General features: G+C 46.4%; 1 protein-coding gene across 4 annotated transcripts in view; it reads right to left on the bottom strand.

Annotated features, from left to right (window-relative positions):
• Nucleotides 1-22,775, bottom strand: part of NTRK3 (neurotrophic receptor tyrosine kinase 3) — a 215,758-nt gene that overhangs the window by 23,445 nt on the left and 169,538 nt on the right. For all 4 annotated transcript variants that reach the window (XM_074917204.1, XM_074917203.1, XM_074917205.1 and 1 more), the window contains 3 exons: nt 19,392-19,522; nt 15,118-15,290; nt 9,378-9,621 (listed from right to left, as the gene is read on the bottom strand). In XM_074917204.1, the coding sequence (XP_074773305.1) occupies nt 9,378-9,621; nt 15,118-15,290; nt 19,392-19,522 (548 nt within the window). The remainder of the gene's footprint in view (nt 1-9,377; nt 9,622-15,117; nt 15,291-19,391; nt 19,523-22,775) is intronic.

Genomic DNA, 22,775 nt, shown 5'->3' with positions numbered 1-22,775 from the left:
CGTTCAAAGCTCAACACACACGGAGAAAAGATTCCTATTTTTTGTGTGTGTGCAATTTTGTGCATCATTGCCCCTTGATTGTACATTGAACATGCTCTCTTTGACAGCCTAGCCCTAAACAGCCTGCTTATTAAAGACAGCTGCTTGCAAATAGGGGCTTTCTCCATCCAGCTGGCGTGGAGGAGCTCACTGTGGCTGCGAGAGAGGCAGGACTATGAAACAAGGCAGAGATCAGGAGGGGAACACCAGTGGAAACTCTGACCATGCAGGAATAAAGGCAATGGTTTCTTCCCCAGCAAACGTCTTAATTAAGGAAGATGATGAAGATATTTGCATCTTAATTTTTCTAGGGAGGTCTTCAGTTTGCCTCAAAGCAAGACATAATTTATCCATGCTCCCACTAAACTGGATTATGACTTCTCTGCCTCCAGTTCTTTTGCTGATCGTACTGAGGTTTGGGGATGCTTTCCTGACCGATGTGTGTGATCTCATGGCTGTCCCCATGGTAAAGGAGAGCTGACATCATGGTCCTGCAGGTGGGAAGCAGGAAAAGGCCACTGGCCAACTGGGATACAGTGGGGAAATGAGTCCAACAACCTAGATAAGGTGAGAGGGGAGGGTTTTACACATCCAAGTCTCCCCTGATTGTAAGTAGCAGTGCTCCTTCCAAAGAATGAACAGTTCATTTCCATATGCTCAGAGCACACACACTGTTTCTGGTCCCCCTGGGGCTAGAATAATGAAGCTCATGGGCATATGGTTCTCCACCTTCTTCTGCTCTAGCTGCAGTTTAAATCAGGCCACCTTGGCAAAACCCAGGAACCATCAGCTTCTCTGGCCTGCCCTGTACAAAATCCTTCCTTGTTTCTGGTGACACCACAGAGGAATGTGGTTTGGATGGATTTTTACCATGAGAGAGTCTATGTGGCTCAAAACTAGGCACTCTGCTCTTTTCCATGAAGCTCACAGCTTTCAGGCTAATGGGATATTCAGAGTGGGGACAGCAGGAGGAAGGGAGCACATTGCATGCAGGCAGCCTCTAGCAGGTAGACAGGAACCACATTTGGACAATGCAAATTAGAACAGGGGAAAAAAACCCAAACAGTTTCACAGTCAAGGCAGGGAAAAACTACTCAAGGATGGGTGGGGATCACAAGTATCTTATTGTGCCTCCCTGGTTCTGCTGGCTGCACCCAGAGAACACTGAAAATGGAAAAAAGTCCTGCCCTCCCTAGTTAAGTTTTATGGGAAGGAAATTTCTTTGAAGGAAAGGGCTCCTGAAATCCCTGGAGGAAACCTGCTGTTTCAAGTTTTCACAGCAGAGGTGAATAGGCTTGGCTAGTTTGGCTATGTTGAGAAAGAATCCCATATTTCTGAACTGAACTGAATCTCTGACTTCCTGGGGATGGTGTCACTACCCCTCATCTGGGTCCAACATTTGACTGGTTACTCCCAGTCCCCAGCTCACAGGAAAGCAGAGATCAGCCTGGACAGCTTTTAAGAACAGCCAAAGTCCAGTCAGCTGGGACCCTGACCTCAGTCAGAGATGCATAGGGGAGAGTATGGAAACTGAAGAGCCTGCAGAATACATCCCACAATATCTTCCAGTCCTCAACAATCACTGGCACAGAGATTTCCTGAAAGAGGGGAGGTATTTTGTGTCGCATATCCCCTTAAAGATTACTTTGCTTTTACAGTTCTGTTCAATCACTTTTTCAACCCATCTCAACTGTTGGCATCTCCTGAGACAAGGAGTCCCACCACTTTACTACCCACTGTAGCATCTCTGTTGGATCTGAATCTGCCATGTACATCACCAGGTGGTTTAGGTCAGGAAATACTGAACAACAAACAATTCCTTCCTATCTGGCTACATCTATGTCTTCTGCAACTGGAAGGCCAGGAGTTAAAAACCATTAGGTAGTTAAATGGAAAGGCTTTGAACTCCCACCTCTCTGGAGCTCGGGCCAATGGTTGGGAGAAAGCAAAAGCCTTAATTCAAACGCCTGGGAATGGGGCTGAGCTTTGATTGAAAGATCATAAATTTGATTAGCTCTCAGTAAGGGTGTGAGGGTTTGGGGGGGGACATAGACAGGTTAAGCACGGAGCTTAGTGTTTGGGTGAATATTGAGACTATATTAAACAAAAAATCCGAACCAAATGACTTGCAATCCAGCAGCAACATATTCCGAGAAGGAGAAGAGGTGAGTGTGGAGGTCAAGTACCATAGCAGGGAGTTTTTATTTCCCAAAACTGAACTGCTCTTTTGTGCCTGTGCTTCAAAGAAGATGTCACCAGATTGTGAGAGCTCTTCACCTGCCACATCCCTCTCATTACTGAAATGAAATAAATGGCAACAGCATGAAAACAGCAACTCAAGCAGGAGAAAGACAGGTAGACAGCGAGGAAAAGGGGAGGGGGGAAACAGGGTGCGGGTGGAGGTCTTGGCAGGGTGGAGAATTAGGGCAATTACCATTTCTGAGAAAATGCCAGAAATACAACACAACCTAATTTCCCCAATTAATTCTTCTGCACTTGAGATGCTTTGTGTGAAGGGCTCTTAATGTTTTAAACAGGAGGAAGGGAAAAAAACACCCCACAGACGACTCAACACTTGTTTTTCCCTCAGTGTAGAAATGGAGAAGCATTGAGAAAAAATGTCTGGCTAAAACACAAGATGATGCTGTTACATCTTCCTTTCAGGAGATAAGGAACTGTGCCACGAATTCAATTTGCAGAGGTTTTTATAGGAGCCACAGAGATATCGAAGACCAGCACATTCAATATCACACTGACTTTTCCTGCACGCAGAACACACCAGGACAGGCACAGATACACTTAACCCACACACCCACATTGAGCGGTTCCCTCACCTCCCCTGTTTCCAGCCCTACCAGAAGTTAAGGCAAAATTGGCTCTTTTGCCCCGAAACCACCAGTCAGGGCAGTTGCAAGGCACCATGGCATGAGATGTCCACTCCTCATGGGGCATACAGGTGTCATCTAGAGGGAATGATGGCAGTGAAAATGAGGAAAGAAATAACAAATCAGGGGTTGGGGTGATGGCACATATGGGGTAAACAGTTGCTGAGAAGGGCATGTAATACTTTCAACAGCAGACATGGACTCCTGCACATACCAGGACTATGGCTCTGCCTGGCTGGCCCATCTGTACCAGGGGTCTCCAGGTCACTATGAGACTTTTTTGCCCTTGCTTATGTAGGTATGACAAAGCAAGACTTTCTCCAGGATCCCACTTAGTACAGGGGTAAAGTAAAGCACTTTTCACTTCTAAGTCCTTTCCTTAGTGGAACATATATTTACAGATATGAAACCTTCCCAACACACAAGCAGAAAAGATGTAGAGTAGCACATTATATTTTTCACCTCAGAGAAGGGGTAGAAGAGACAAAAGGCTATGCTTAGATGTTTGGCATCTGCACAGCACTAAAGTGCTGGAAATGGTACTGATGTTGGAAGCTGAACATGGCACACACGTACCATCTACACAAGATCCCCCACAACCATCAGCACAACCAGGGACTGAGCTTGCTTTCCCTCACCCATCGGCACTGGAGTGGAGCCTGAGCACACTTGGTGTCCGGAGCTGACTATTCCTGCCAGCGTACACCAGGCCTACTGTAAAACCTGATAGTGGCAGCTTTTTTCTCCTCCAAAGTGAGTCAGTACCATATCCCAGATAGAAATTCTGAGGGAGTTTTCTTCCCCTCTGCCTGTGGACATTCCCCTTCATAGGTGATGGTGCAGAGCCCTAACACACCCATCGCAGGGCTCCTTCCTGGTGCTAACAGGGCTGGGCAGCAGTTTCCCCCTGCTGGGATTGATCTCCCATGCTGTAAACACGCTGCATGAGATGGACAGCAAAGCAACAAAGAGAGCATCAGGGGACAAAAAAGCCATTATTGTAGAGCTGAAGGATACACATGGGCATTAAGGGGCCCTGCCAAGGATTCACAAAAATGTTGGTGGGAAAGTACAGCTAAACCTCTGCAGAGGGTTCAGAGCTGGTGGGAACAGAGCACCATTCAATGATGGTGTGATAGTTTAGGGACCCTCTATGTAGGAGAGTGGGGGTCAGGCTAAATCTACTTTCAGTGTAGGGTTTGTCTATTAGTCTTATCTACCATGTTGAATGAGCTTCCGCAGGAGCATGACCCAGGCAGCTGCTAAACCTCAGTGATCTATTACTTGCAGGGAAACTTCACTGGAAAAATAACTGAATGTACCCCGGAGAAAGAAAAGTATTTTGAAATCTGGAGGAGAAGAACTAAAGTAAGAGACGGTCTAGATGGGAGATGGTCATCAGAAAGCAACGTGACAATGGGTAGTGAAAATTATCAATATAGGTTTTTGCTAGCCATTTTAAAGAGAGAAGAAAGAATATGTTTACACAGTAAACCTTCATGATTCAGAGGAGGAGGCATCTGCCAGAGGGATCCTAGATGTTTTAAAGAACACTGACCTAAGGCCAAAGTCATAGCAGAAATGTTTTGGTTCTGATGGTCTAAGGATGTGAGAGTCAAGGTTCACAGGAAGAGATATTAATCTTTTATTAAACCAACTGATACTACTGAGAAAAAAAAATAGCTCAGAGGGGGCTTCTGTGACTAAAATTCATTCTTTTACCCCCTCCAACAATATCATATGTTCTATTAAAAGATATTACTTCTTCCTGCAAACTTTGTCTCTCCAAAATCCAAACAATGCTCCAGAGTGGTGAGGACACAGAAACAGGGAGCATTTTTTGTTATTATGTTTAGCTCTGTGTTGCTAGAAATAGAAACATATTTTCACAGCCCTTTGCAAATCCTGCATGTGTCTTTATTTTTTTTTTTTTGACAAGCAGGTGTCCTCTGTGTGAGGAATTGTGACCAGGAGAACACTCAGGACAGACCTCTAGGAAAGGATGGCGCTAAATCCCTAAGAGGTTTCAAAGTCCAGCCCTGTATTTGGGGCAGGATGCCAGAAAGGTAGGACATAGGAGATCTGAACAGAGGGATGTCCTAATGAGGTTTAATGCCTGCATAAATCTTTCCTCTACTTGACATGTGTCTTCACTGCTGATGTCCCCCATGTCAGGACATTACCTTGGAAGTTATCAAGGATTGTTGACTATGGTTTAAGACACTGGTCTCTTCTAAAGATGATGAAATTTCCCCCATTCCCTGGGCAGTTACCACATGATTTTGTTTTGGAATGGAATTACACATTTTGGGAGATGAAAGGCAAATTGTCTGGATTTCACTGGAGCACAGGTGAGTTCAGAGCCACAGAAGGGCTCTGGGAGCAACCAAACCCTAGTCTGCTGGGTGAGAGGGCAGCTAGGGGACCTTAAGCCCAGCCCCAGTGATGCCCCCAGCTCTGGACAACCCCCCCAGCCACCGTGACAGCCTCCAGTTCCCCAGACAGCACTGGGAAGGCACCGTGTGCCTGACTTGCTAAGTCTCTATGCCACACTCAGCTTGGCTGAGGCAGAATGACCCTGACCTGCAGCGTCCCACCACCTGCTGTCACAGTCCTGAGTCATGCCTAAAAAAAATCACCTACTCACACTTTTTTTTTTTTTTAAGAAAACAACAAGGAAAACGAAATCCGCCCAAATCTTTTCTCTCCAATATGGATATATTCCATCCTGCCTTCCCACAGAGACCCACATGAAAGATTGCACAGCACATTACACAACACATCACAGAAATGCTTCTTCAGCATCCCCGCCTTTATTCTTCACACAGAAGCTGGGCTACTTCTCCCTGTCTCCCCAGTCCTTCCACTTTCCTCCGCTTTCTAATCAGATGCTGTTTCACCTCTCCCCACCACCTACACCTCCACAACCATCTTCTCTCCATCCTGGCTTGTTGAAAGAAGGTTTAAAGGCAACAGCTGACGGGATCCTTCTGTGATGCACAAGGAAAAGGACGCATCTGTCTTCAGGCAGAACATGGAGGGCCTTGAGGAGAGGGGAAACAAGCTTCTGTTGCTTTTGTTACGCAAATGTGTTTTTTTGTATCAGAATGTATAACAGGAAGTTAAGCAGTTCACCTTTGTTAAAGCACTTTTGCATCCCACAAATGCAGGAGCCAGATGGTGTTCTTTCTTTGTTTTAAAAGATTAAAAATGGGAAAGAAAGGAAATGGCTAGGAGCTAATCCTCAGCCTGAAACATGCTCACATATTCACATGCCTGGTTATCCAGGCTCATGGGGCCTGGGCAGAAAGAAACATGGGGACCCAGCAGACCGAAGTGACTCTGCTTGCAAAGAGCTCCAGACCTGTCACTTCGTGTCAGCTTTGAGGTGGAATCCTTCACCGTGTTTCCAGAAAATTACAAATTACAGTATTCTCCCTGGGCTGCAGCTTGGACACACCAAGCAATATGTTCTAGAAACCACCTGAAGAGGACTTTGTTCCAGGTCCTACTGGTGGGAATGGCAGGCTGTGGACAGGGGAGAGCTTGCTATGCACAAACACACAATCAGACTTGGGAATTTCACCAGGCAGGTTCTGGATGTGATCAGTCACCAAAGAGTTTCAAAGTTCAACTCTTCAGCCACATCTCCACCTTCCATAGGTGAGACCTAAGAGCAGTTTGGTTCTCACACTTGGGCTCATTTGCTGTCTCCCTGTATCTGTTCAAAAACCCTCACTTGGGGTACCTTGGTGAATATTATGATAGGTCTGTGCGCTGAAAAGGAATGTCTTGGGAGCCTTGAAGGGCCAGTTTTCATTCAAGGGATGCTAGGCATTAAAATCACAAGGAAGACAGAGCACAAATGCACAACTGTTGTGAAGCTACATTGTTTTTCTCACCTACATTTGCAGGAGAAAGTGAATACTTTTTTGTACCAGAGTTAAAGTCAAGTGTAATACAGTCAATTCACATGATCCCCATGTGGCTTCATTAGTGTTACAAGCAGGTTTCTGTTCAAAGGGTTGACTACTCTTATACATGGGGATCTTAGAAGTGCAGGTTGCCATGTAGAAACCAAATAGATTTCCCAGTCCAGAGACAGCAGGACTCCTATCAGTTCTCGCAGAGAATGAATGCAGCCGTGCTGTGCAAAGGCAGAGGGAAAGGTGGGTACGAGATAGTGGTGGACAGGGAAGGACACAGACTGTCACGTAACTGTGAGTGCACCAGAAGGGTGAATAACGAGATCAGCTCCATGTGCTCTCCTGGTAAACATGTCCCACAAGGTAGTGATTAGAGAAAGGAGACTGAGAAATGAACCTGTCTGGGTTCTTCTCATATGCTGGGAGGAGTGTGGTTGGGCTGTACCTGGAGGAGGGGTGAAGGACACTTGGCTCCTGGGCTTCTGTTCTTTGCTGGGAGGAATATATGGCCTGGGTGGGCTTCCTAGCTGTGCTCCCGAATCTTGCTTTGGCCTTGGGCAAGTCACATAAACCCTCTGCCCCTCAAGCCACCAGTGCAAATACAGGCAATCAGAACCTTATTTTGCAAGGACTCTTTTTTGTGCTGTAACAGAGAAAAAGTCTCCATGCATCCAGAGCATGGACTTACTGATCAAGAGTTTAAAAGTACCAAAAATCAGTGAAAACAGAAGAAGGAAAATCAGCTCAGAACAAAAGATTACTACTGGTCTGAAGCTCAGCTCTTGCTCTGTAAACAGGTGATAACTAGTTACTACTTTGTTCACGTATGGCAATTTGTGTTAGCAGAGAAAGTTCACTAAAAGGCCTTATGACAGTGCACGAGATAGCATGGAGCAATCCTCAGCAAAGCGTTTTGCACAGACAGGATGAGGTCTACAGGACACCACCACAGAGAAGACAAAAAATTCCACAACAACGAACTGGCCTGCAGAGATCATCTCAATTCTCACTTTCTGAGGGTCCTCCCAGCTTTCACATGGCAATAGCAGCAAACTGTCCCATTGCATAGAGAGCTCTTGGTGCTGCAGAAACACAAGCTCAGCTGGGATTGTCTCAAGTGGTGTTGGGGTAGGTCTAACACAGCTGAAGGAAAGGGGGCAGGCAAGAACATGGGTAATCGCATGGGCGGCTTCTCATCCTCCTCTGGCCTCTTCTCTTTCCTACTTGCTCCTTCCTGAAGTTTCAGCAGTGATGGGACTGTAGCCACCTCTCTTCCCTCATCACTGCCCAGTACCTGCACTGAGATATTTCCCAACATGGGCTTTTGTGCTGCACAGTGAAGACTGGTTCCCTCACTGGTAATTAAATGTAGTGATAAGCCAGTGTCCTGGGCTGGGAGAGGTGATAGGTCTGAGCGGAAATCTGATCACATTTTTCCTCCTCTCCAACACGGTAACTCCACTTGGCAACTGCCTATGACATAAAGAAAACCTTCTGAATCAGATCAAGACCATAGGTCAACCCTATGGTTGGTCAGGTAGCTGATAGAAATCATCCTCAAAGCCCAATATCCATGTTGTAATCAGAAATAAACCAACCTTAGTTCAAGCATCAGGCTGTAAACCACTGCTCCTTAGCCTGAAAAGCCTTCCCTGCTGGTGAGTGGCCCAGCAACAAATACCTACTCCAGTGTGCTTCAAACACTTCACACATCACAGCTTCTCCTGTAGCTGAGGCAAGGTGAGAAACACGCTGTCCCCCCCAGGGAGGCTTCCATCCCGGCAGATAGGGCAGTGCAGACAGGTACAAAGGGAGTGAGCAAGACAAGGGGACAGCGTGAGCACAAATCACAGAAGAAAAGGCTGGAAAGGCATTCCTGACTCATTGAGTCTGTCCCCAGAGACGAGTGCAGGATTAGCCTCTGCACTAAACCCAGGCATTTTTATCTAGTTTCTTTCTGAACTTCTTTAATGACAGGCCCTCAGCAGCCTACATCTGGCAAATTATTCTATTCTCTAAATTATGACCCTGCTCGAAAAAAGTGTTTTGAGGTCGAACCTAAATTGCCTATTATTTCCTCTTCCATATTTTATGCACTTATCAGTCAGTCTTTCAGTTGCCTTTTCTCTAGGTTCCTGTATTATGTTTCTTTAATCTAACACCAGAGGTCACAGCCTGTAGTCTTTGTCATCTCTTTGGATTACCTTTAATTTATCAATGTCTTCAAAAAAGAGGGAGAAAAAATAGGAAGGAAGGAAGAATGAGATAACTTCAGAGCCATCCCAAAGCATGTAACTGTATGCTGGGCCATCACAGAGTTCTGTGTGTAGGCATCTGCATGTGTGTCTGAACTACAAGCATGCCCAGGACTCAAAAGGACAGTGATTCAGGGATCAACATCTGTGTGTGTGTTTCAATGAGGGAATAACCGAGCAAGTGAGCCCAAGAGCTCCAAAAACTGATTTACTGTAACATTTCCTAGTCTCCCCTTGCTCTGAGCATTAGACTGCCGCTGGATCTGCCTTACCCTGTAGTAATCAGTGCTGTAGACATCTCTTGACATCCCAAAGTCTCCAATCTTCACCAGCAGGTTGGCTCCGACCAAGCAGTTCCTGGTGGCCAGGTCTCTATGGACAAAGTGCTGGGAGGCAAGGTACACCATTCCAGAGGCGATCTGGCTAGCGATGTGAAGCATCTGGGATAGCCCTAGCTCCCCTTTGGCTTGTCGAGGCTGCCCATCCACGAGGATCATAGCATCTGGGCCATGTGCCCTATAGGGAGGAAGAAGCAAAAAGCATAGAGTTGGGTCTCCAAAGTGACCAGGAGATTGGAATCCCACACGGTCGCTGTTCCTGCTGAGGTGGAAACTAGCCCTCGACTCTGAACTGTGAGGATGTACACACAGCTCCAGTGGAAAGAAAAAAAGAAAAGCTTAAGAGAACAGGAGGCTGGGGGAATATTTGGTGGGTGAGTGGGTGCCATACATCCTCATCCTATCCTTACTCTACTGCAAGCAACCTCTTATGGCCACAAATGGAGACAGACTGCCAGGACAGAGGGACCTTGATGCAACATGGACATTCTTCTCTGGCAAGACCTATGCAAAACTAATGAGCCTCCAGATATTTACAGGTTTGCTCCAATTAATTCTTACACCTCAGAAACCTTCCCAGAGGTAGAGATATCACCCCCTTTCTTCCACAGCCATCATATTCATGCTACCTTGTCTCTTTATTAATCCCAAACACCATATCACCAAATAACTACCCTCTGATCGATATCAATACAGCCAGAGATCACAGAAAAGGTTTCAGAGGAACACCAGCAGCTTCATCCCTGGAAAATACCTTTTATACCCTAAGCTATCCCTGAGGTAACACAGATACTGTGAACTGTGAAGACACAAACACAGGTGCAAAGGTTAGACCTGGATGTCAGCAGATGCAGGGAACATCCTGGGCAACAAAAGGAAATATTTTGATGAACCAAGTGCATTGGAAATGCAGGACTTAAGGTCAGTCTTATTCCTGTCCTGTCCCCTTTTAGTCCCCTTCCTTGCTGTGTACCAAGCCTGTCTTTGTCGTGTTCCCTCTGTGATGTCTCTTCCCCTGGTAGATCTCACCTTGTAGTAGCCTGTGTGAAGGTGGTATAACAAAAGCCCTCATATTTAGGGAAAAGCAAGAGATTTTGCCGTGACCTTCCTCCTTGTGACTAAGATACAGTACAGCTTTTTCTTCAAGGCTTTCATACTGTTCTTGAAATAATTCTTGGCATTTCACCCCTGTCATCAGCAGTAACCCCACAGAGAGATAGCAAATTGAAATTGCACATACAGAGCTTTCCCTCTTTCTTGACATGGGACTGAACAACCCACAACAAGATCCAAACTGTTTCCCTCCTTTGTCTTCGTTCCCTAGTTTCTCTGTTGGGATTGAAGGTGCACCAAAGGGATTAGTATCCAGGCATTTGGGATTCAAATGATAGTTTTTCAAATACCCCCCTCTTCAGCTACCTCCTGCTGCTCTACTGAAGGTTCCCTCCTGGTGGAAAGAACAGCTGGAAGCGGAGAGGAGCTCTAGAAATGAGTGCTGAGAAGCCAGGAGTGGTTTTTGGGACTCGCGAGTGGGTGATGTGGCAGTGAATGTGGGATGAGCTGGCTGGGAGCAGCGTTGTGGGTGGCAGAGCTGGGGCTGCCGGAGGCATCCCAGAGGCTCTTGGGCATGGTGGGAGCACTGGAAGAACTGCTGAGGGCAAGAGGGAGTTGCCGAAAAGTGTCTGCAGAAATGACTGCTTGATGTCTTATTTAAACAGCCCACAGACGGGTTTACCCCAGGAAATTACCTGGTGGTGACAACAGATGTCGACAGCATGTGAAGCTGAGCCAAGACTGAGAAGGTTAGTTAAAAACAGCAAAGCAGGACAAACAATAGCTTCTAAAATTGTGCTGGACAGTTTGTACCTGTCATGCCTTGCAGTTACACCATATTTAGCTGCAGCTGATACCTGTTGTCATCAGAGGTAAACATTTCTAGGTGAGAAGTGAAGCTTTTATTACTATCTCATTACTGCCACTTTTTTTCAAATACAATAATGCCCCCCAAAGAAATGTCTGTTTTAGAAGGGAACAGATGATGTTTAAAAAATGGTCAGCCAATGCCTTTACTTCACTGGTTCTTTGTACATCCTACTGTATGGGGCACATCTCAGTATGTCCTGTATAGTACATACACTTCCCGTCCTCCCTTTCTCCATCCCACATGGTTGTAGTCTAGAAGAAAGAAGTATCAACACACATATGAGATTAACAGGAAAGATATTAGTACATTTAGTTGTGTCAAGAAGCCTACAGGGGATACAAGAAGGGTCTGCCCATCTTTCTTAGGGAAAGGGGTTTAAGTCAGCTTTAGAGAGGGGCCATAAGATTGGGTGGGTCTCCCAAGAGTTGTTTTTTTCCATCATGGAGTGATGGAGGCTTTTGTCAACATGGGGAAGAAAATCATCTCATTGGCTTTTTCTGCTGAAATTCTTCTTTGTCCCGAGACAGTCCCACTGTGGGGCTGCTTCACTGGAAGGGCTGACGCAAAAACCTCGAAACTTCGCAACTTTTCTAACAAAATCTACTGCCTATCTGAGTTAACAGCAAATGGCAACAACTTACTATAGACTGCAAAGCAGGTCTGTAATGACAAAGTACAAATATCCCTACTTCAAATTTGCTGCTGTCACAGAGAGAAAACAAAGGCTAGAAAACCAGTGACAAGAAAAGGGAGGAAGCGATGGAGGTATTTGGTAAGCACTGGGGGAAGGCAGTTGCTGCAGAGCCCCGAGCTGCGGGTCTGTGAGCTGGGCAGCACCCAGCCTTTTAGCACACACAACCTGCAGGCACTCTCCAGCCCCAATTTACACCAGCCCTAGGGATGCCGTGCTCCCTGGAGAGCAGTGCCTGTACTTCTCCACAGCAGGATCTTTTCACTATACCTTTTCTATTAGCCAGGACACCATGATTACAGTCTCCCCCAGTACGGGCAGCAGGGTAAATTGTTGCACCACCAGCAATGGTCTTAGAGGCAGGGGCCCTGGGAGGTGTGTAGAGCCATCCCAATACATGCCACTTCTAAACCAGCTGGTAGGTGTTGATCCTAATGCTTCCCCTTGCCACACTAGATAATTTGACAGACCAGTAAAATTCTCTCTCTTCTCTGGGAAGCACAGAAAGGTCTAACAACACTGAGGGGAATTTATTTATTGTGCTTTTCTCTAGGAAACTGGGTCTAAAGTGAGCCTCTTCCACTTTACTGCTTTTCCAATTTCTGCAGTTAAGCTGGGAAAAGTCCATCTTAGTGTCTCTTACAGACTCCCAGCATCCCTGGCCTCCAGTGCCTGGGAGCAACCATCTCCTGCTGTGGGCTGGGTGAATCATGCCACAATAAAAACTGCTGCTTGCTGAGGGATGCCCCATGCTCCTGCACCACCAGACCTCTCCATGCCCTTGCAGCACCCCAGTTTTCCACCAGCAGATAGCTGATCTGACAAACAAAACCCAAGACTCTCTTTCCGTATTTCCCCTTAGGCATTTCAAGTTCCCATTTGCTGGATATAAGCTCCCTTGTCCCAAAGCCAGCTTCCTTTGGGAGACAAAGGTCTTTCAGTGCCTATCACACACCAACATGCAGAGAAGAGAACTTACAGCTGCTTGCTCCATAGCTACATGAGAAGGAGAAGCTGGCAGCTAAATGCAGCTGAAAGATGAGAGGCTGCGATCCCACAGACCACACAACTGGAAAGTTTCTTTTCCTTCAGCCAGGAAGGTGTCCCAAGGCAGGGTTGGGACATAGGGGTGATGGAGTCCGTGGATCCATCAGAAAAGCAGCCCTAGGAGCACACTGTTGTGTGAAGCAATTCCACAAGGCATTAGCAGTGGGGATGAGACATCCCTCTGAGACAGCGAGGAAGCCTGTTCTGGACTACACTGTTTGGGAAGTCGGAGCAGTGAAGGAAGTTATGCCTCAGCTGCGACATCTACCTCCTCTAAAGGAGAACAAGGTTGCTGGTTATGCTGGGAAAAAAGATGGATCAATTTTCTGCTCTTCCTTTTGAAGCACTTCAAGAATGCAGCCTCTCACGCTCTATTTTAGATTGCTTTCCTCCAATCATGAGTCTGAGGCACTGTCCTTAAAACTGCATCTCCAGTCTGTGCTAAAACACCATTTCAGCCCAATGCATGGTTTCATGCTAGTAGGAGGAGTTCAATCCGCTGCTGCTGGGAGGTTGCTGAGCCCCTGCAGGACAGAGGGTCCTAGAATAACCAAGCTTGCTGCCCCTCGAACATGGGTCTAAGGAGCTCTGTAAACCTAGTGTAGCATCAGCCTTCACTCATCCTACCTTGCCAAGGATGTTATCTGTCCAGAGCCTGAGACAGAGCCTGAGCTATAAAATCATATTCAATCTACCCAACTATGCCAAAATGAGGAGGGACACCATTGCAGGGATGTTTCCAGCTCAGACACTGCCCTGCAAATGCCCCAAGGGAAATGCAGACAGGTTGGCACTGCTTGGCAGAGGAAAGAAGAATCCTCTGGGGTCCTTCCCCATAGCTCTTCTGGTGTGATTGTTTAGAAATGAAAACCTCGGGGAATGACCTGTGTTTCCTGATCAGAAATTGACAGTGATGGTGGAAAAACAATTACTGTGTGTATCCCAACCCCAGATCTAAATGTGCTGTGCTCAAGCTTCTTGTTCCTGCTGCAGCCATGTTCACACTTAGCAGTCAAAACAGGAAAATATCAAGGGTCCAATTTTCTAAATACTGGGAAATAAAACTACTAATTATTTCAAGAGGTAAGTACCACTCCACTTGCACGTAGGTTTCAGAGCATAATTTCTGTATCATGGGAGAACAGCACCACAAACATCCTCCCCCAGTTGCTCCCTGCCCCTCACCACTGGTGGATTCAGGGCACACAAATTATCTGCCTCACAGTGATGAAATGGTTGAATGATGAGGGGGGCGAGGGGGTGGCCTCCAGCAGTTTACATCTCTAGAGGCAGGAAGGCAATTACCACACTTCATCAGGACTTGTCTAGCTTCTTGAGTAGCGTGGCGCCACCAGTTAAGATATTCTGTATCTCAGTCAGGATCTGTGTCTGGTGAGGCTTAGGGAACAAGGACCAGGGATGGACTCTACAGGCACCACCTGAGGCCCCTCCAACGTTTCTCATGTCTTTTCTGAAATAGGAGTGAGAACTAGAGATCAGTAAATACCCAATCACACCAAGGACTCCAGCAAGTTTCTCAAAGGAATATTTTGGTTCTTGTGTTATTGAACCAGGAGGTGGCTGACAGGCAGAGTGATGGCCATCACAGGCTTCAGCAGGCCATGGCTTTGCTGGGTGTATGAGACTCGGAGGTGCTGATAGCCATGGCTCCATGTCCTTCTACTCCCACAGAGCAGAGAGGTATTGTAGCCACACTTCAATGCAGCTTCAAACTTGCTGGGGTGGGAGAACAAATGTCTGGTTTCCATAGCTCACAGGGACCATCTCTGGGACTGCCTGAGAGGAAATGTTGGAGTACAGCTAATAAAGTACCAAATCCGGTGAGGACTATCATCTCCTACAAGCCATCCTTGGAACAACCAGCTCTCGTTACTCAGCCCACCAGCATCCCCATGGTAATGGTGTCACTGGTGCACTACAGATCTCTAACAAACCACAGTGGAGCTGCGGAGTGGCTGTACAGCATCTCCCGAGCCAACCCTGGCACATACCTCAGGAACTTGTTCAGGTCACCATGCTTCATGTACTCGAAGACCATGATGAGCGGGTCACCATCACCACACACGCCATAAAACTTGACGATGTGCTCATGCTGCAGGTTGGTGAGCAGCTCTGCTTCCCTCTGGAAATCCTTGCGGGCTGCCAAGGTGGGGTCTTTCAGCGCCTGAAAGAAGGGGCACAGATACATACAGGGTGGGCTCAGGTGGGGGGCAAAGCCAGAACAAACGGGTTGCAGCATCGCAGAGGGGCTGATGAGGAAGGGAGGGGAGAGGAACCACTGCCACCAGTCCGGTTGCACTGGGAGGGCTGGTAGTAGGTGCCGGTGGCACCACCTCAGCATTTTGTTCATGTAGTTACCGGCCCAGCGGGTTCCCCAACTCGTTTCCCAGGCAGCAGCAAACATGCCTCAGAGGGTAATAGCTTCCAATTATTCCCAGCTTGGGCAGGATTTGTACTGGTGACCCAAGAGTGAATGGCTTCATATCTCATTATTATTAAATTCCTGAGCCAGCCAGTCCTTGCTATCTGTCTTTTATTTTGAAATAGCTGACTACACTGCCTTTATTCAGAAGATGGATTTGCCTGGCTGTGCAGTTATTGTGCGGATTTTTCAAACTGCCTCTGAAGAAGGACACTGTCAAGTCTTTTCTCATAATTTTTAAAATCATGTTTTTATTCCCTGCTGTTTATAACATCTCCCCTGGCAGACTGATGCTGAAATCGGTATCCTTACTGAGAATATCTCATCTTCCACATTGCCATTGCAGGGTAGCTTGCAGGCTCCAGGCTGCGTGGACCAGCCCAACATCACAGGGTTTCTATGAAGATGTTGCTGTGGGTGCAGCTGGTGATCAGGGAGAATTCCCCAGGGTTGGAGTCTGGCTTGTTCATGCATTATGGTGCAGTTGCATGGGAGAGCTAGTTTGAAAGCAGCATGTTGTCATCCCAGGGTATCAAGGGATGGCACTTAGTAAAAAAGTTGAAGTCCAGAACATTTGACAAGACAGGACAACCACGAGAATCAGCACAGTCTTTACAAACATTTAAGGACATGAGAAAATTCTGAATTGCTGAGTCTCAGTTATATTCTTCCCATCTTCTACCTGCCAGGACTGTTTAGTACCAGTTCTGGCTTTAACCATGCAGCCTAACAGGAGCCAAAAGGGATTCAAGACAACTAGTATCAGTTATCCTCAGAACCAGTCTAATGTGCACCGGTTCCCCCTCAGTGGTGGGGAACACTAGGTAGCTCTCCCATACCTACACACAAATATTCCTGCTCCCTTTTCTCCATGCCTTGAATCTCCCCATGTGGACAGGAGAGGTGGCATCAGGAGGTGCAGGCTCCAGTTTCTGTGCAAAAAGGGAATGTTAAGCATCAGAATGTCGTGCATAGAGGAAGAGGCTGAGCACACTGCTGGTGCACCTGTGGCTGGTGCAGGGCACTGCTGGATGCGATGCCATGTGCAGCAAAGCAGTGAGTCCTCCAGAGTAAGTGCTTTTCTCCTTGGAGCAGATCTGCTGCAAGTTTTTTACCCAAGCCTTAGAATACTGCCCCACCTCCGTACCTCCTTTTTCTGCCCCCAAACTCCTAATCACATGGCATAATCTTATTTTAATTTCTACATCCTCTGGGATAGCTTGACTAGAGATATTTAGATGGATGTTAGTTACACAGTGCAGATGTCAAAGCATCCATCCTAATCTCAGACACCCAATTACTTTTAGTCATTTAATATTTTCATAATGTTGATGCTACCCTATTTTTCCCCAGGAAAAGAGCCCTCTCCCCCATCACTCTTTTCTCCCTCTTTTTCCTGGGATTGCAGGTAACATTTCAAGCTGCAGTGCATTTAGATTTCCTCTCCTCCACACACAATCATTGCTACGAGATGTTAGGCCTGTAAGTTTGCAAATATCTCACACATACACACACACACACACACACAAAAAGATATTAAAAAAACCCACATTACTAAGGTTGCACAGCCAAACATTCAAAAATAAGAGAAACAGGAGCTGGAAGTGGTAGAACAGTAAAAGAAGACCAGGACCAGAGGAAGAGAAGTGATGTCTCAGCAAAACCACTGAAATGCCTCTCCTAGGAAGGTTTTAGGTGGACTGTATTTGTGCCTCCATCTCACGGTTCCGGCGTGACATCTGGCAAGTCACTCAGCATCTGCAGGTTGCAGCCATTGTCATGAAGTGTCAGTTGTTCCAATATTACCTGGAAAATCCCCTCTCATGCAGCATCAGGGCCAGGTCTGCACAAGCACCATGTGTTTATTGCTGCAGCAGGGCTCAGTGTGAGTCTGGTACCTGCTGTCTGTGGGGAAGGAAAGACAGAGGAGTAACTCCATCCTTCACCTAAGTGGTTCCTTTCAGCTCCGTTTCCCTGTGTCTCCAGCTGTCCTCTGCAAAATGGGGATAATACAACCCAAGCACCTCGTTGGGAGGCTGTGAAAATGAGTGCACTCACATCCAGGGAGCTCTTGGACACAGGAGTGATCATCACAATGGAGCAGCCCACAGAAAAATGAAAAGTATGTGTTCAGAGGACATGCCCTGAATACCAGCCCCTCCAGCATTTCTAGTACTTGACTTTGTAACCTTAGCACTCTTTGCTGAATATAGGTTTGGTGCATTTCTTAGGATGCTCTTAGAGGCAAGCTGAATAAAACAGGAAGCTTGTCTGTGCCATCACATCAAAACTCATCTTATTTGAGAGGATGCAACCTTTAGATCTGCTGAAAATCTGAGTCCATATAACTGAGTGAGTAACACAGCCACCTTCTTTGGCCCTGGGAGGGAGTCCCTGAGAGCAGAGCAGAAGCTGATTCTGTGGACTCAGCTGCCCTAACCAGCATGTCCTGCTGCTGTCCCGAGCTGCAGTGACCAGGGAGGTATTTCTCAGCCTCTGTCAGAAGCATGAGATCTTCAGGAAATGCAGCCAAATCTCAACTTAATATGTAAAGCCTTTTTTTTTCCCCCCCTAAGACTTATAATGTGGCACAAATTAGAGGGATTTTTTTTCCCTGCCCCCTCCCCAATAGCTGGAAAGAAGCCAGATTTCAAGGCCATGCTCTGAAGCTGGATCCGTATCATTTCACAGGATGAAAGACACTCTGGAGATGTAAGCTCATAGTAACAATTAACAGAAACAAGTCTGGGTGCTGTTTCTGCCTACATGAAAATGAAAATCAGAAGAGACTTGAGAGACAGGATCGTATAAGGGATGGCTGACAGCGATAGGCAGCTGACACTGACACGTACCAGCCATATAATCAGACAATTAATCATATAGGTAGGTGTGCTACCTCAGCTTTAACCAGTCTCAGAGGTGAAAGGTGCAGTCTTGCAGTTCATGGCTGGAGCATAAGGGGACAAATGAGCTAAAAAAAAATGCTTGAACTGCCAATGATTAAAACAATTCTCAAGTAACTGGATGCCTCCAGCATCCCGGAGAGAGAGTGCTGGAATCTTTCTCCCTGTAGAGAGACTTGGTTCAAATGCAGATCTTCTTCCAATGAGTTAAGAGGCATCAATTAACTCCCAGGGATTAGACTATGTGTGTCTGCCAACTGGTGCCACTTGAGAGGTGAGCACATTCCTGCACTGAGCGGTCTCCTCTGCCCAGAGCCACACTGATGGGGCACAGCTCGCATGAGGACCCTCACAAAGAAGCAAACAGCACAGCACAAGCCAAGCTGAACTTTTGTTGGCTCAGAATCACCAGAACAGGAACAAACTGTGGCTACGCAAGCAAGAGCTGAGTGGAGCTGAGCTGAGTTGCTTTGCCCATCTTGCAGCAAATTGATCCCAGAAAATTGGTCAGTCGTGCTTAGCTTTTAAATGCTCGTTTTTGCTGAGGTCCTTTTTTGTTTCAGCTTCTGCATGTTCCACAAAGAGATAAAATCCAGAAAGAGAAGGGCCCCACTCCCTCGTGGAGGGAAGGTGGACTCCACACTGCGCTGCTGCAGCTGCACGGGAGCTTACAGCTTCCAGACCAGCTTCTCCTCCCCGTCTGTCTCCTGGCCGCATCAGCAGGAAGAGAGACTTTGGCATTGGTGAGAATAGACGACCTTGAAGCGAAACGCTGAAACTTTGTGTGACTAAGTGGATTTACCGCAATCTCCGGCATCAGATAAATCTCTGCCCCTGGCCCCCAGCCCTCCCCTGCTTCCCTTTCCCACGCAGGCTCATCCAGCCTCACTTTGCCAGCCAGCCCCTACCCTACTCTCTGCCCTTCACCCTTGGGATTTACCTTCACTGCCACCAGCATTTTGTCGTTGGTGGGGCTGAGGTTGTAACACTCGGCCAAGAACACCTTCCCAAAGGCACCTTCTCCCAGCTCCCTCTTCAAAACGATGTCTCTCCTCTTAATATGCTGGACATCTGTTGGAGGGAGGGGAGGAAGAGGGAGAGGGTTGAGGGAAGAATGAATCAGGGTTAATTCAGGGAATGGAAAACAACTAATTCAATTTTCTAGCAAGCTGTAAAGGATCTGAAATTGCTTTGTAAAAATATCTACAGGGATCTTTTTACCCACCCACGGAACACAGCCATCTCTGGGATGGAGCTAGTCTCATGCAAAACATCTGTGAGGAAAGTATTTGAGGTTTATCACGTTCTCACTACAAGCCTGAGGAAAGCTTGTCCTCGGGGAGAGGAACCTTTGGGGCAAAATGTCTTACAAAGACCTCATTCCTCTTTGGAATGATCCTGGAAATAATTCATCTCTTGTGAGGCATAGCAAAAGTCACATACATCCTATGCCAGGCCAGGTGAGATTAGAAGGTCCTACTGAGTTTTACGTTTCAACTGGGATCAGTTTAAACCCAAACTCGGACAGATTTTTGAGGCCGAACCTTGTAAAGTCAACGTGTTTCCAAGGGGAGAAGGACAACTGACCCCAATGCACCTTAGGGCATGAGCAGCAGCTGGTTGGAAGTGCCGAGCACTGCCCTGCCACAAGACCCTGACCCTGCAGCCATCTCCTACTCGACTGTTCCCTCAGATACAGGTCATCCCAGGATAAAGTCACTGGCACAACAGACAAACTAAACCCATTAGTTTTAATGATCCTTTCTACTGACATTTAGGACGGCAAGGACTGACGGAGAATAGCAACTGAGGTTTCGGGAAGAATCAAAAGAGCAATAGCTATTAATTTAACAGTAGTACAGATGCCTGTGAAGACTGGTCTGCTCAGCTAACAGGTCATTCATAAAGGCTAGATCTACCCAAGTACTAGGCACCTACAAGGGTAGATAAGCAACTAGCAGGATATCCACTAACGCTGCATTAAATATCACTGGTTGCTGGGAGAGCTTGGGGGTATCCATATACACTTGTTGGGGACAACACTAGGGCACAACTATTTGCTGCCAAACCTCTAAGCACCTTTCTGGCATCACAGCACCCATACAACTCTGGCAATACAAAGGGGCTTTTATTAGCGCCTAGAATGAACTGTGGAAACAGCTAGAGATGCACAGTCTCCACAGCTTTTTCTGGAGGCACCATACCCAAAACTTCATCTCTCCAAACTGCCTTCACTGGAGCTTACTGCCTCCCTTGAGAACTGGTAGCACAGACCACCCCCAGCTTCAGCCTGATGGCCATGGCAGGACAGTGAGAGCTACACACTCTTCTCCAATGCTTGGTGAGCAAAAGTCGATGCATTAGAGGTCTCCTGAAGCAGAGGCATTAGATGGGACAGTGCCCTGTTTCCACTCCTACCCTGGGGCACTCATAACTTGGTCCTGCATCTGTTTGCTCACAAACAGGACTGCTTTTGAGTTTACTCCATCTCTTCCATGTGCCACGTGTCCAGCTATGCACCCCATAGCTCAGCTGCACTGGGGCACTGCAGATGCAGGAGGTGGACGTGACTAACACCGGGTTTCAGACTGGCTGCAGGGAAACATCACTAAGAGTGATCGCAGTCTGCCACTAGCTCCTACCACCCGAGTAGGCACCCATAGAGACCTGAGGGAGCACATGCCCCACAATAGCATAGATACCACTTACTGCATCAAAAAGTCAATGGATTGGAAGGCTTACACCCTAATGGCTTTCATACAATTAAGCTTTTTAATTAGAAGCTCACAGGTGGGTTTAAGGAGCTGCCATCTCTGGCCCCTTTGCTTGTTTGGGAAGATGGATGCTGTGAGATTGTATAAGCAATGGGCCTTGTAATGAACGATGCCTCTACAGAGAATTCCCGTTGACCTTTCCATTAATTGTTCAATCGACTGAAAACTGTTAGTTACCAATATTAATAATATTGGTAACATTAAGGGACAGGATGGTAGGCACATCCAAAATTACTTTGGTTTTAAATGTGAAGTGACAGCCAGGGAGAACAAATCACATGTGGACTTTGCCTTCTCCACCTGGCTTAGCTGAGTGTTTAAGGAGTACCCTGAGAAATCTGAGATATTACGTGTTGAAATGTTAAGTGATGCACTTGGGTGAGGAAAGTCCTAATCTAAGAAAAGCTCAAATGACACCAATTTACTTAACAGAGTAGAGGAAAAAAGGTTTTTTCCTCTTTCTCTTGGCAAGCATTTCTATAGCACTCATCACTACAGTACCTAGGATTCACTGTATTGACAAACGATGTATTTGCATTCTTGGTCTCCTGAATAGCAGAAGTCGAGAAAGCTGTGGGGAAATGGTCTTGTATTAAGAGGAGCCCAAGGACACTTTAAAAAATTCATAATCCCAACAGAAATGTATCAATTGCAATCTGATTGCCCCATTTCATGTGAGATAAAGTTTAAAAAGAGACTGTCTCACAATAACCAGCAATACGATTTTAGATTATTTACACTTCTGATGTCTAAGTGGTAACACCACGAGAACAGAAATAAACCTCTCTTTCTGAACTCCCCAGGGTCTTGCTCAAAATTTCCAGCTCCCTATTTTTCTTCCCAACAATATCTTAATAAATGATCAGACACTTGTGAGAACTAGCATCCAGACTGTGTAATTATGTCTAGATTATTTAAATAATATCCCATCTGTCTTCAAGACCAGATTTTGCAGCAAGTTGTTAGGGTCACCTGAAAAGCTTCAGGAAAAATTTATATGAAGAATTAAAGGAGGTATTGTGGCAGACGGAGTTGTACTGAGGGAGGAGCAATCCTTTTGAGATAGTGGACTCACGTAGCACTGCTGGATTTAAAGTAAACTTGGATGGTTATAAAAAAAAGGATTCGTGAAGTTAAGCAGTTTGACAGCAACTGGGCAATCTTAATGTAGAGTCAGAAAAGTACTTTTACTGATCACAAATTCTCTCAACCTTGAATGGCCGTAAATTTGACTTCATAGTATTTTAGGCACAAATGGAATAATAAGTGAGTTATAATAAATTGCTTTTTCACATGCTATAGGCCTAAAATACTGAAGTTTACATCAAATTCTTCCATTCACAGTGAGATCAGCACTATGATTAATTCTACATTACTATTAAATATGGGCTTTAAACATAAAGCAATGACAAACTGCCCTGGCACTGTGCAAATGGCTGTGTTATTGTGCTAACCTTGCATCTCTTTGCTCGTCTGTCCTGGCTGTAACTCATAAGGAAGGCCGAGTAGCCATGAAAGATGCTGTGCTGCAAGGGCACCTGGGAGGTTCA

The sequence above is a fragment of the Athene noctua genome, chromosome 13 (genome assembly GCF_965140245.1).
Source record: "Athene noctua chromosome 13, bAthNoc1.hap1.1, whole genome shotgun sequence".
Classification (NCBI taxonomy): Eukaryota; Metazoa; Chordata; class Aves; order Strigiformes; family Strigidae; genus Athene; species Athene noctua.
The sequence above is the reverse complement of the archived record's forward strand: the minus strand, read 5'-3'. Positions and strand labels throughout refer to the sequence as shown.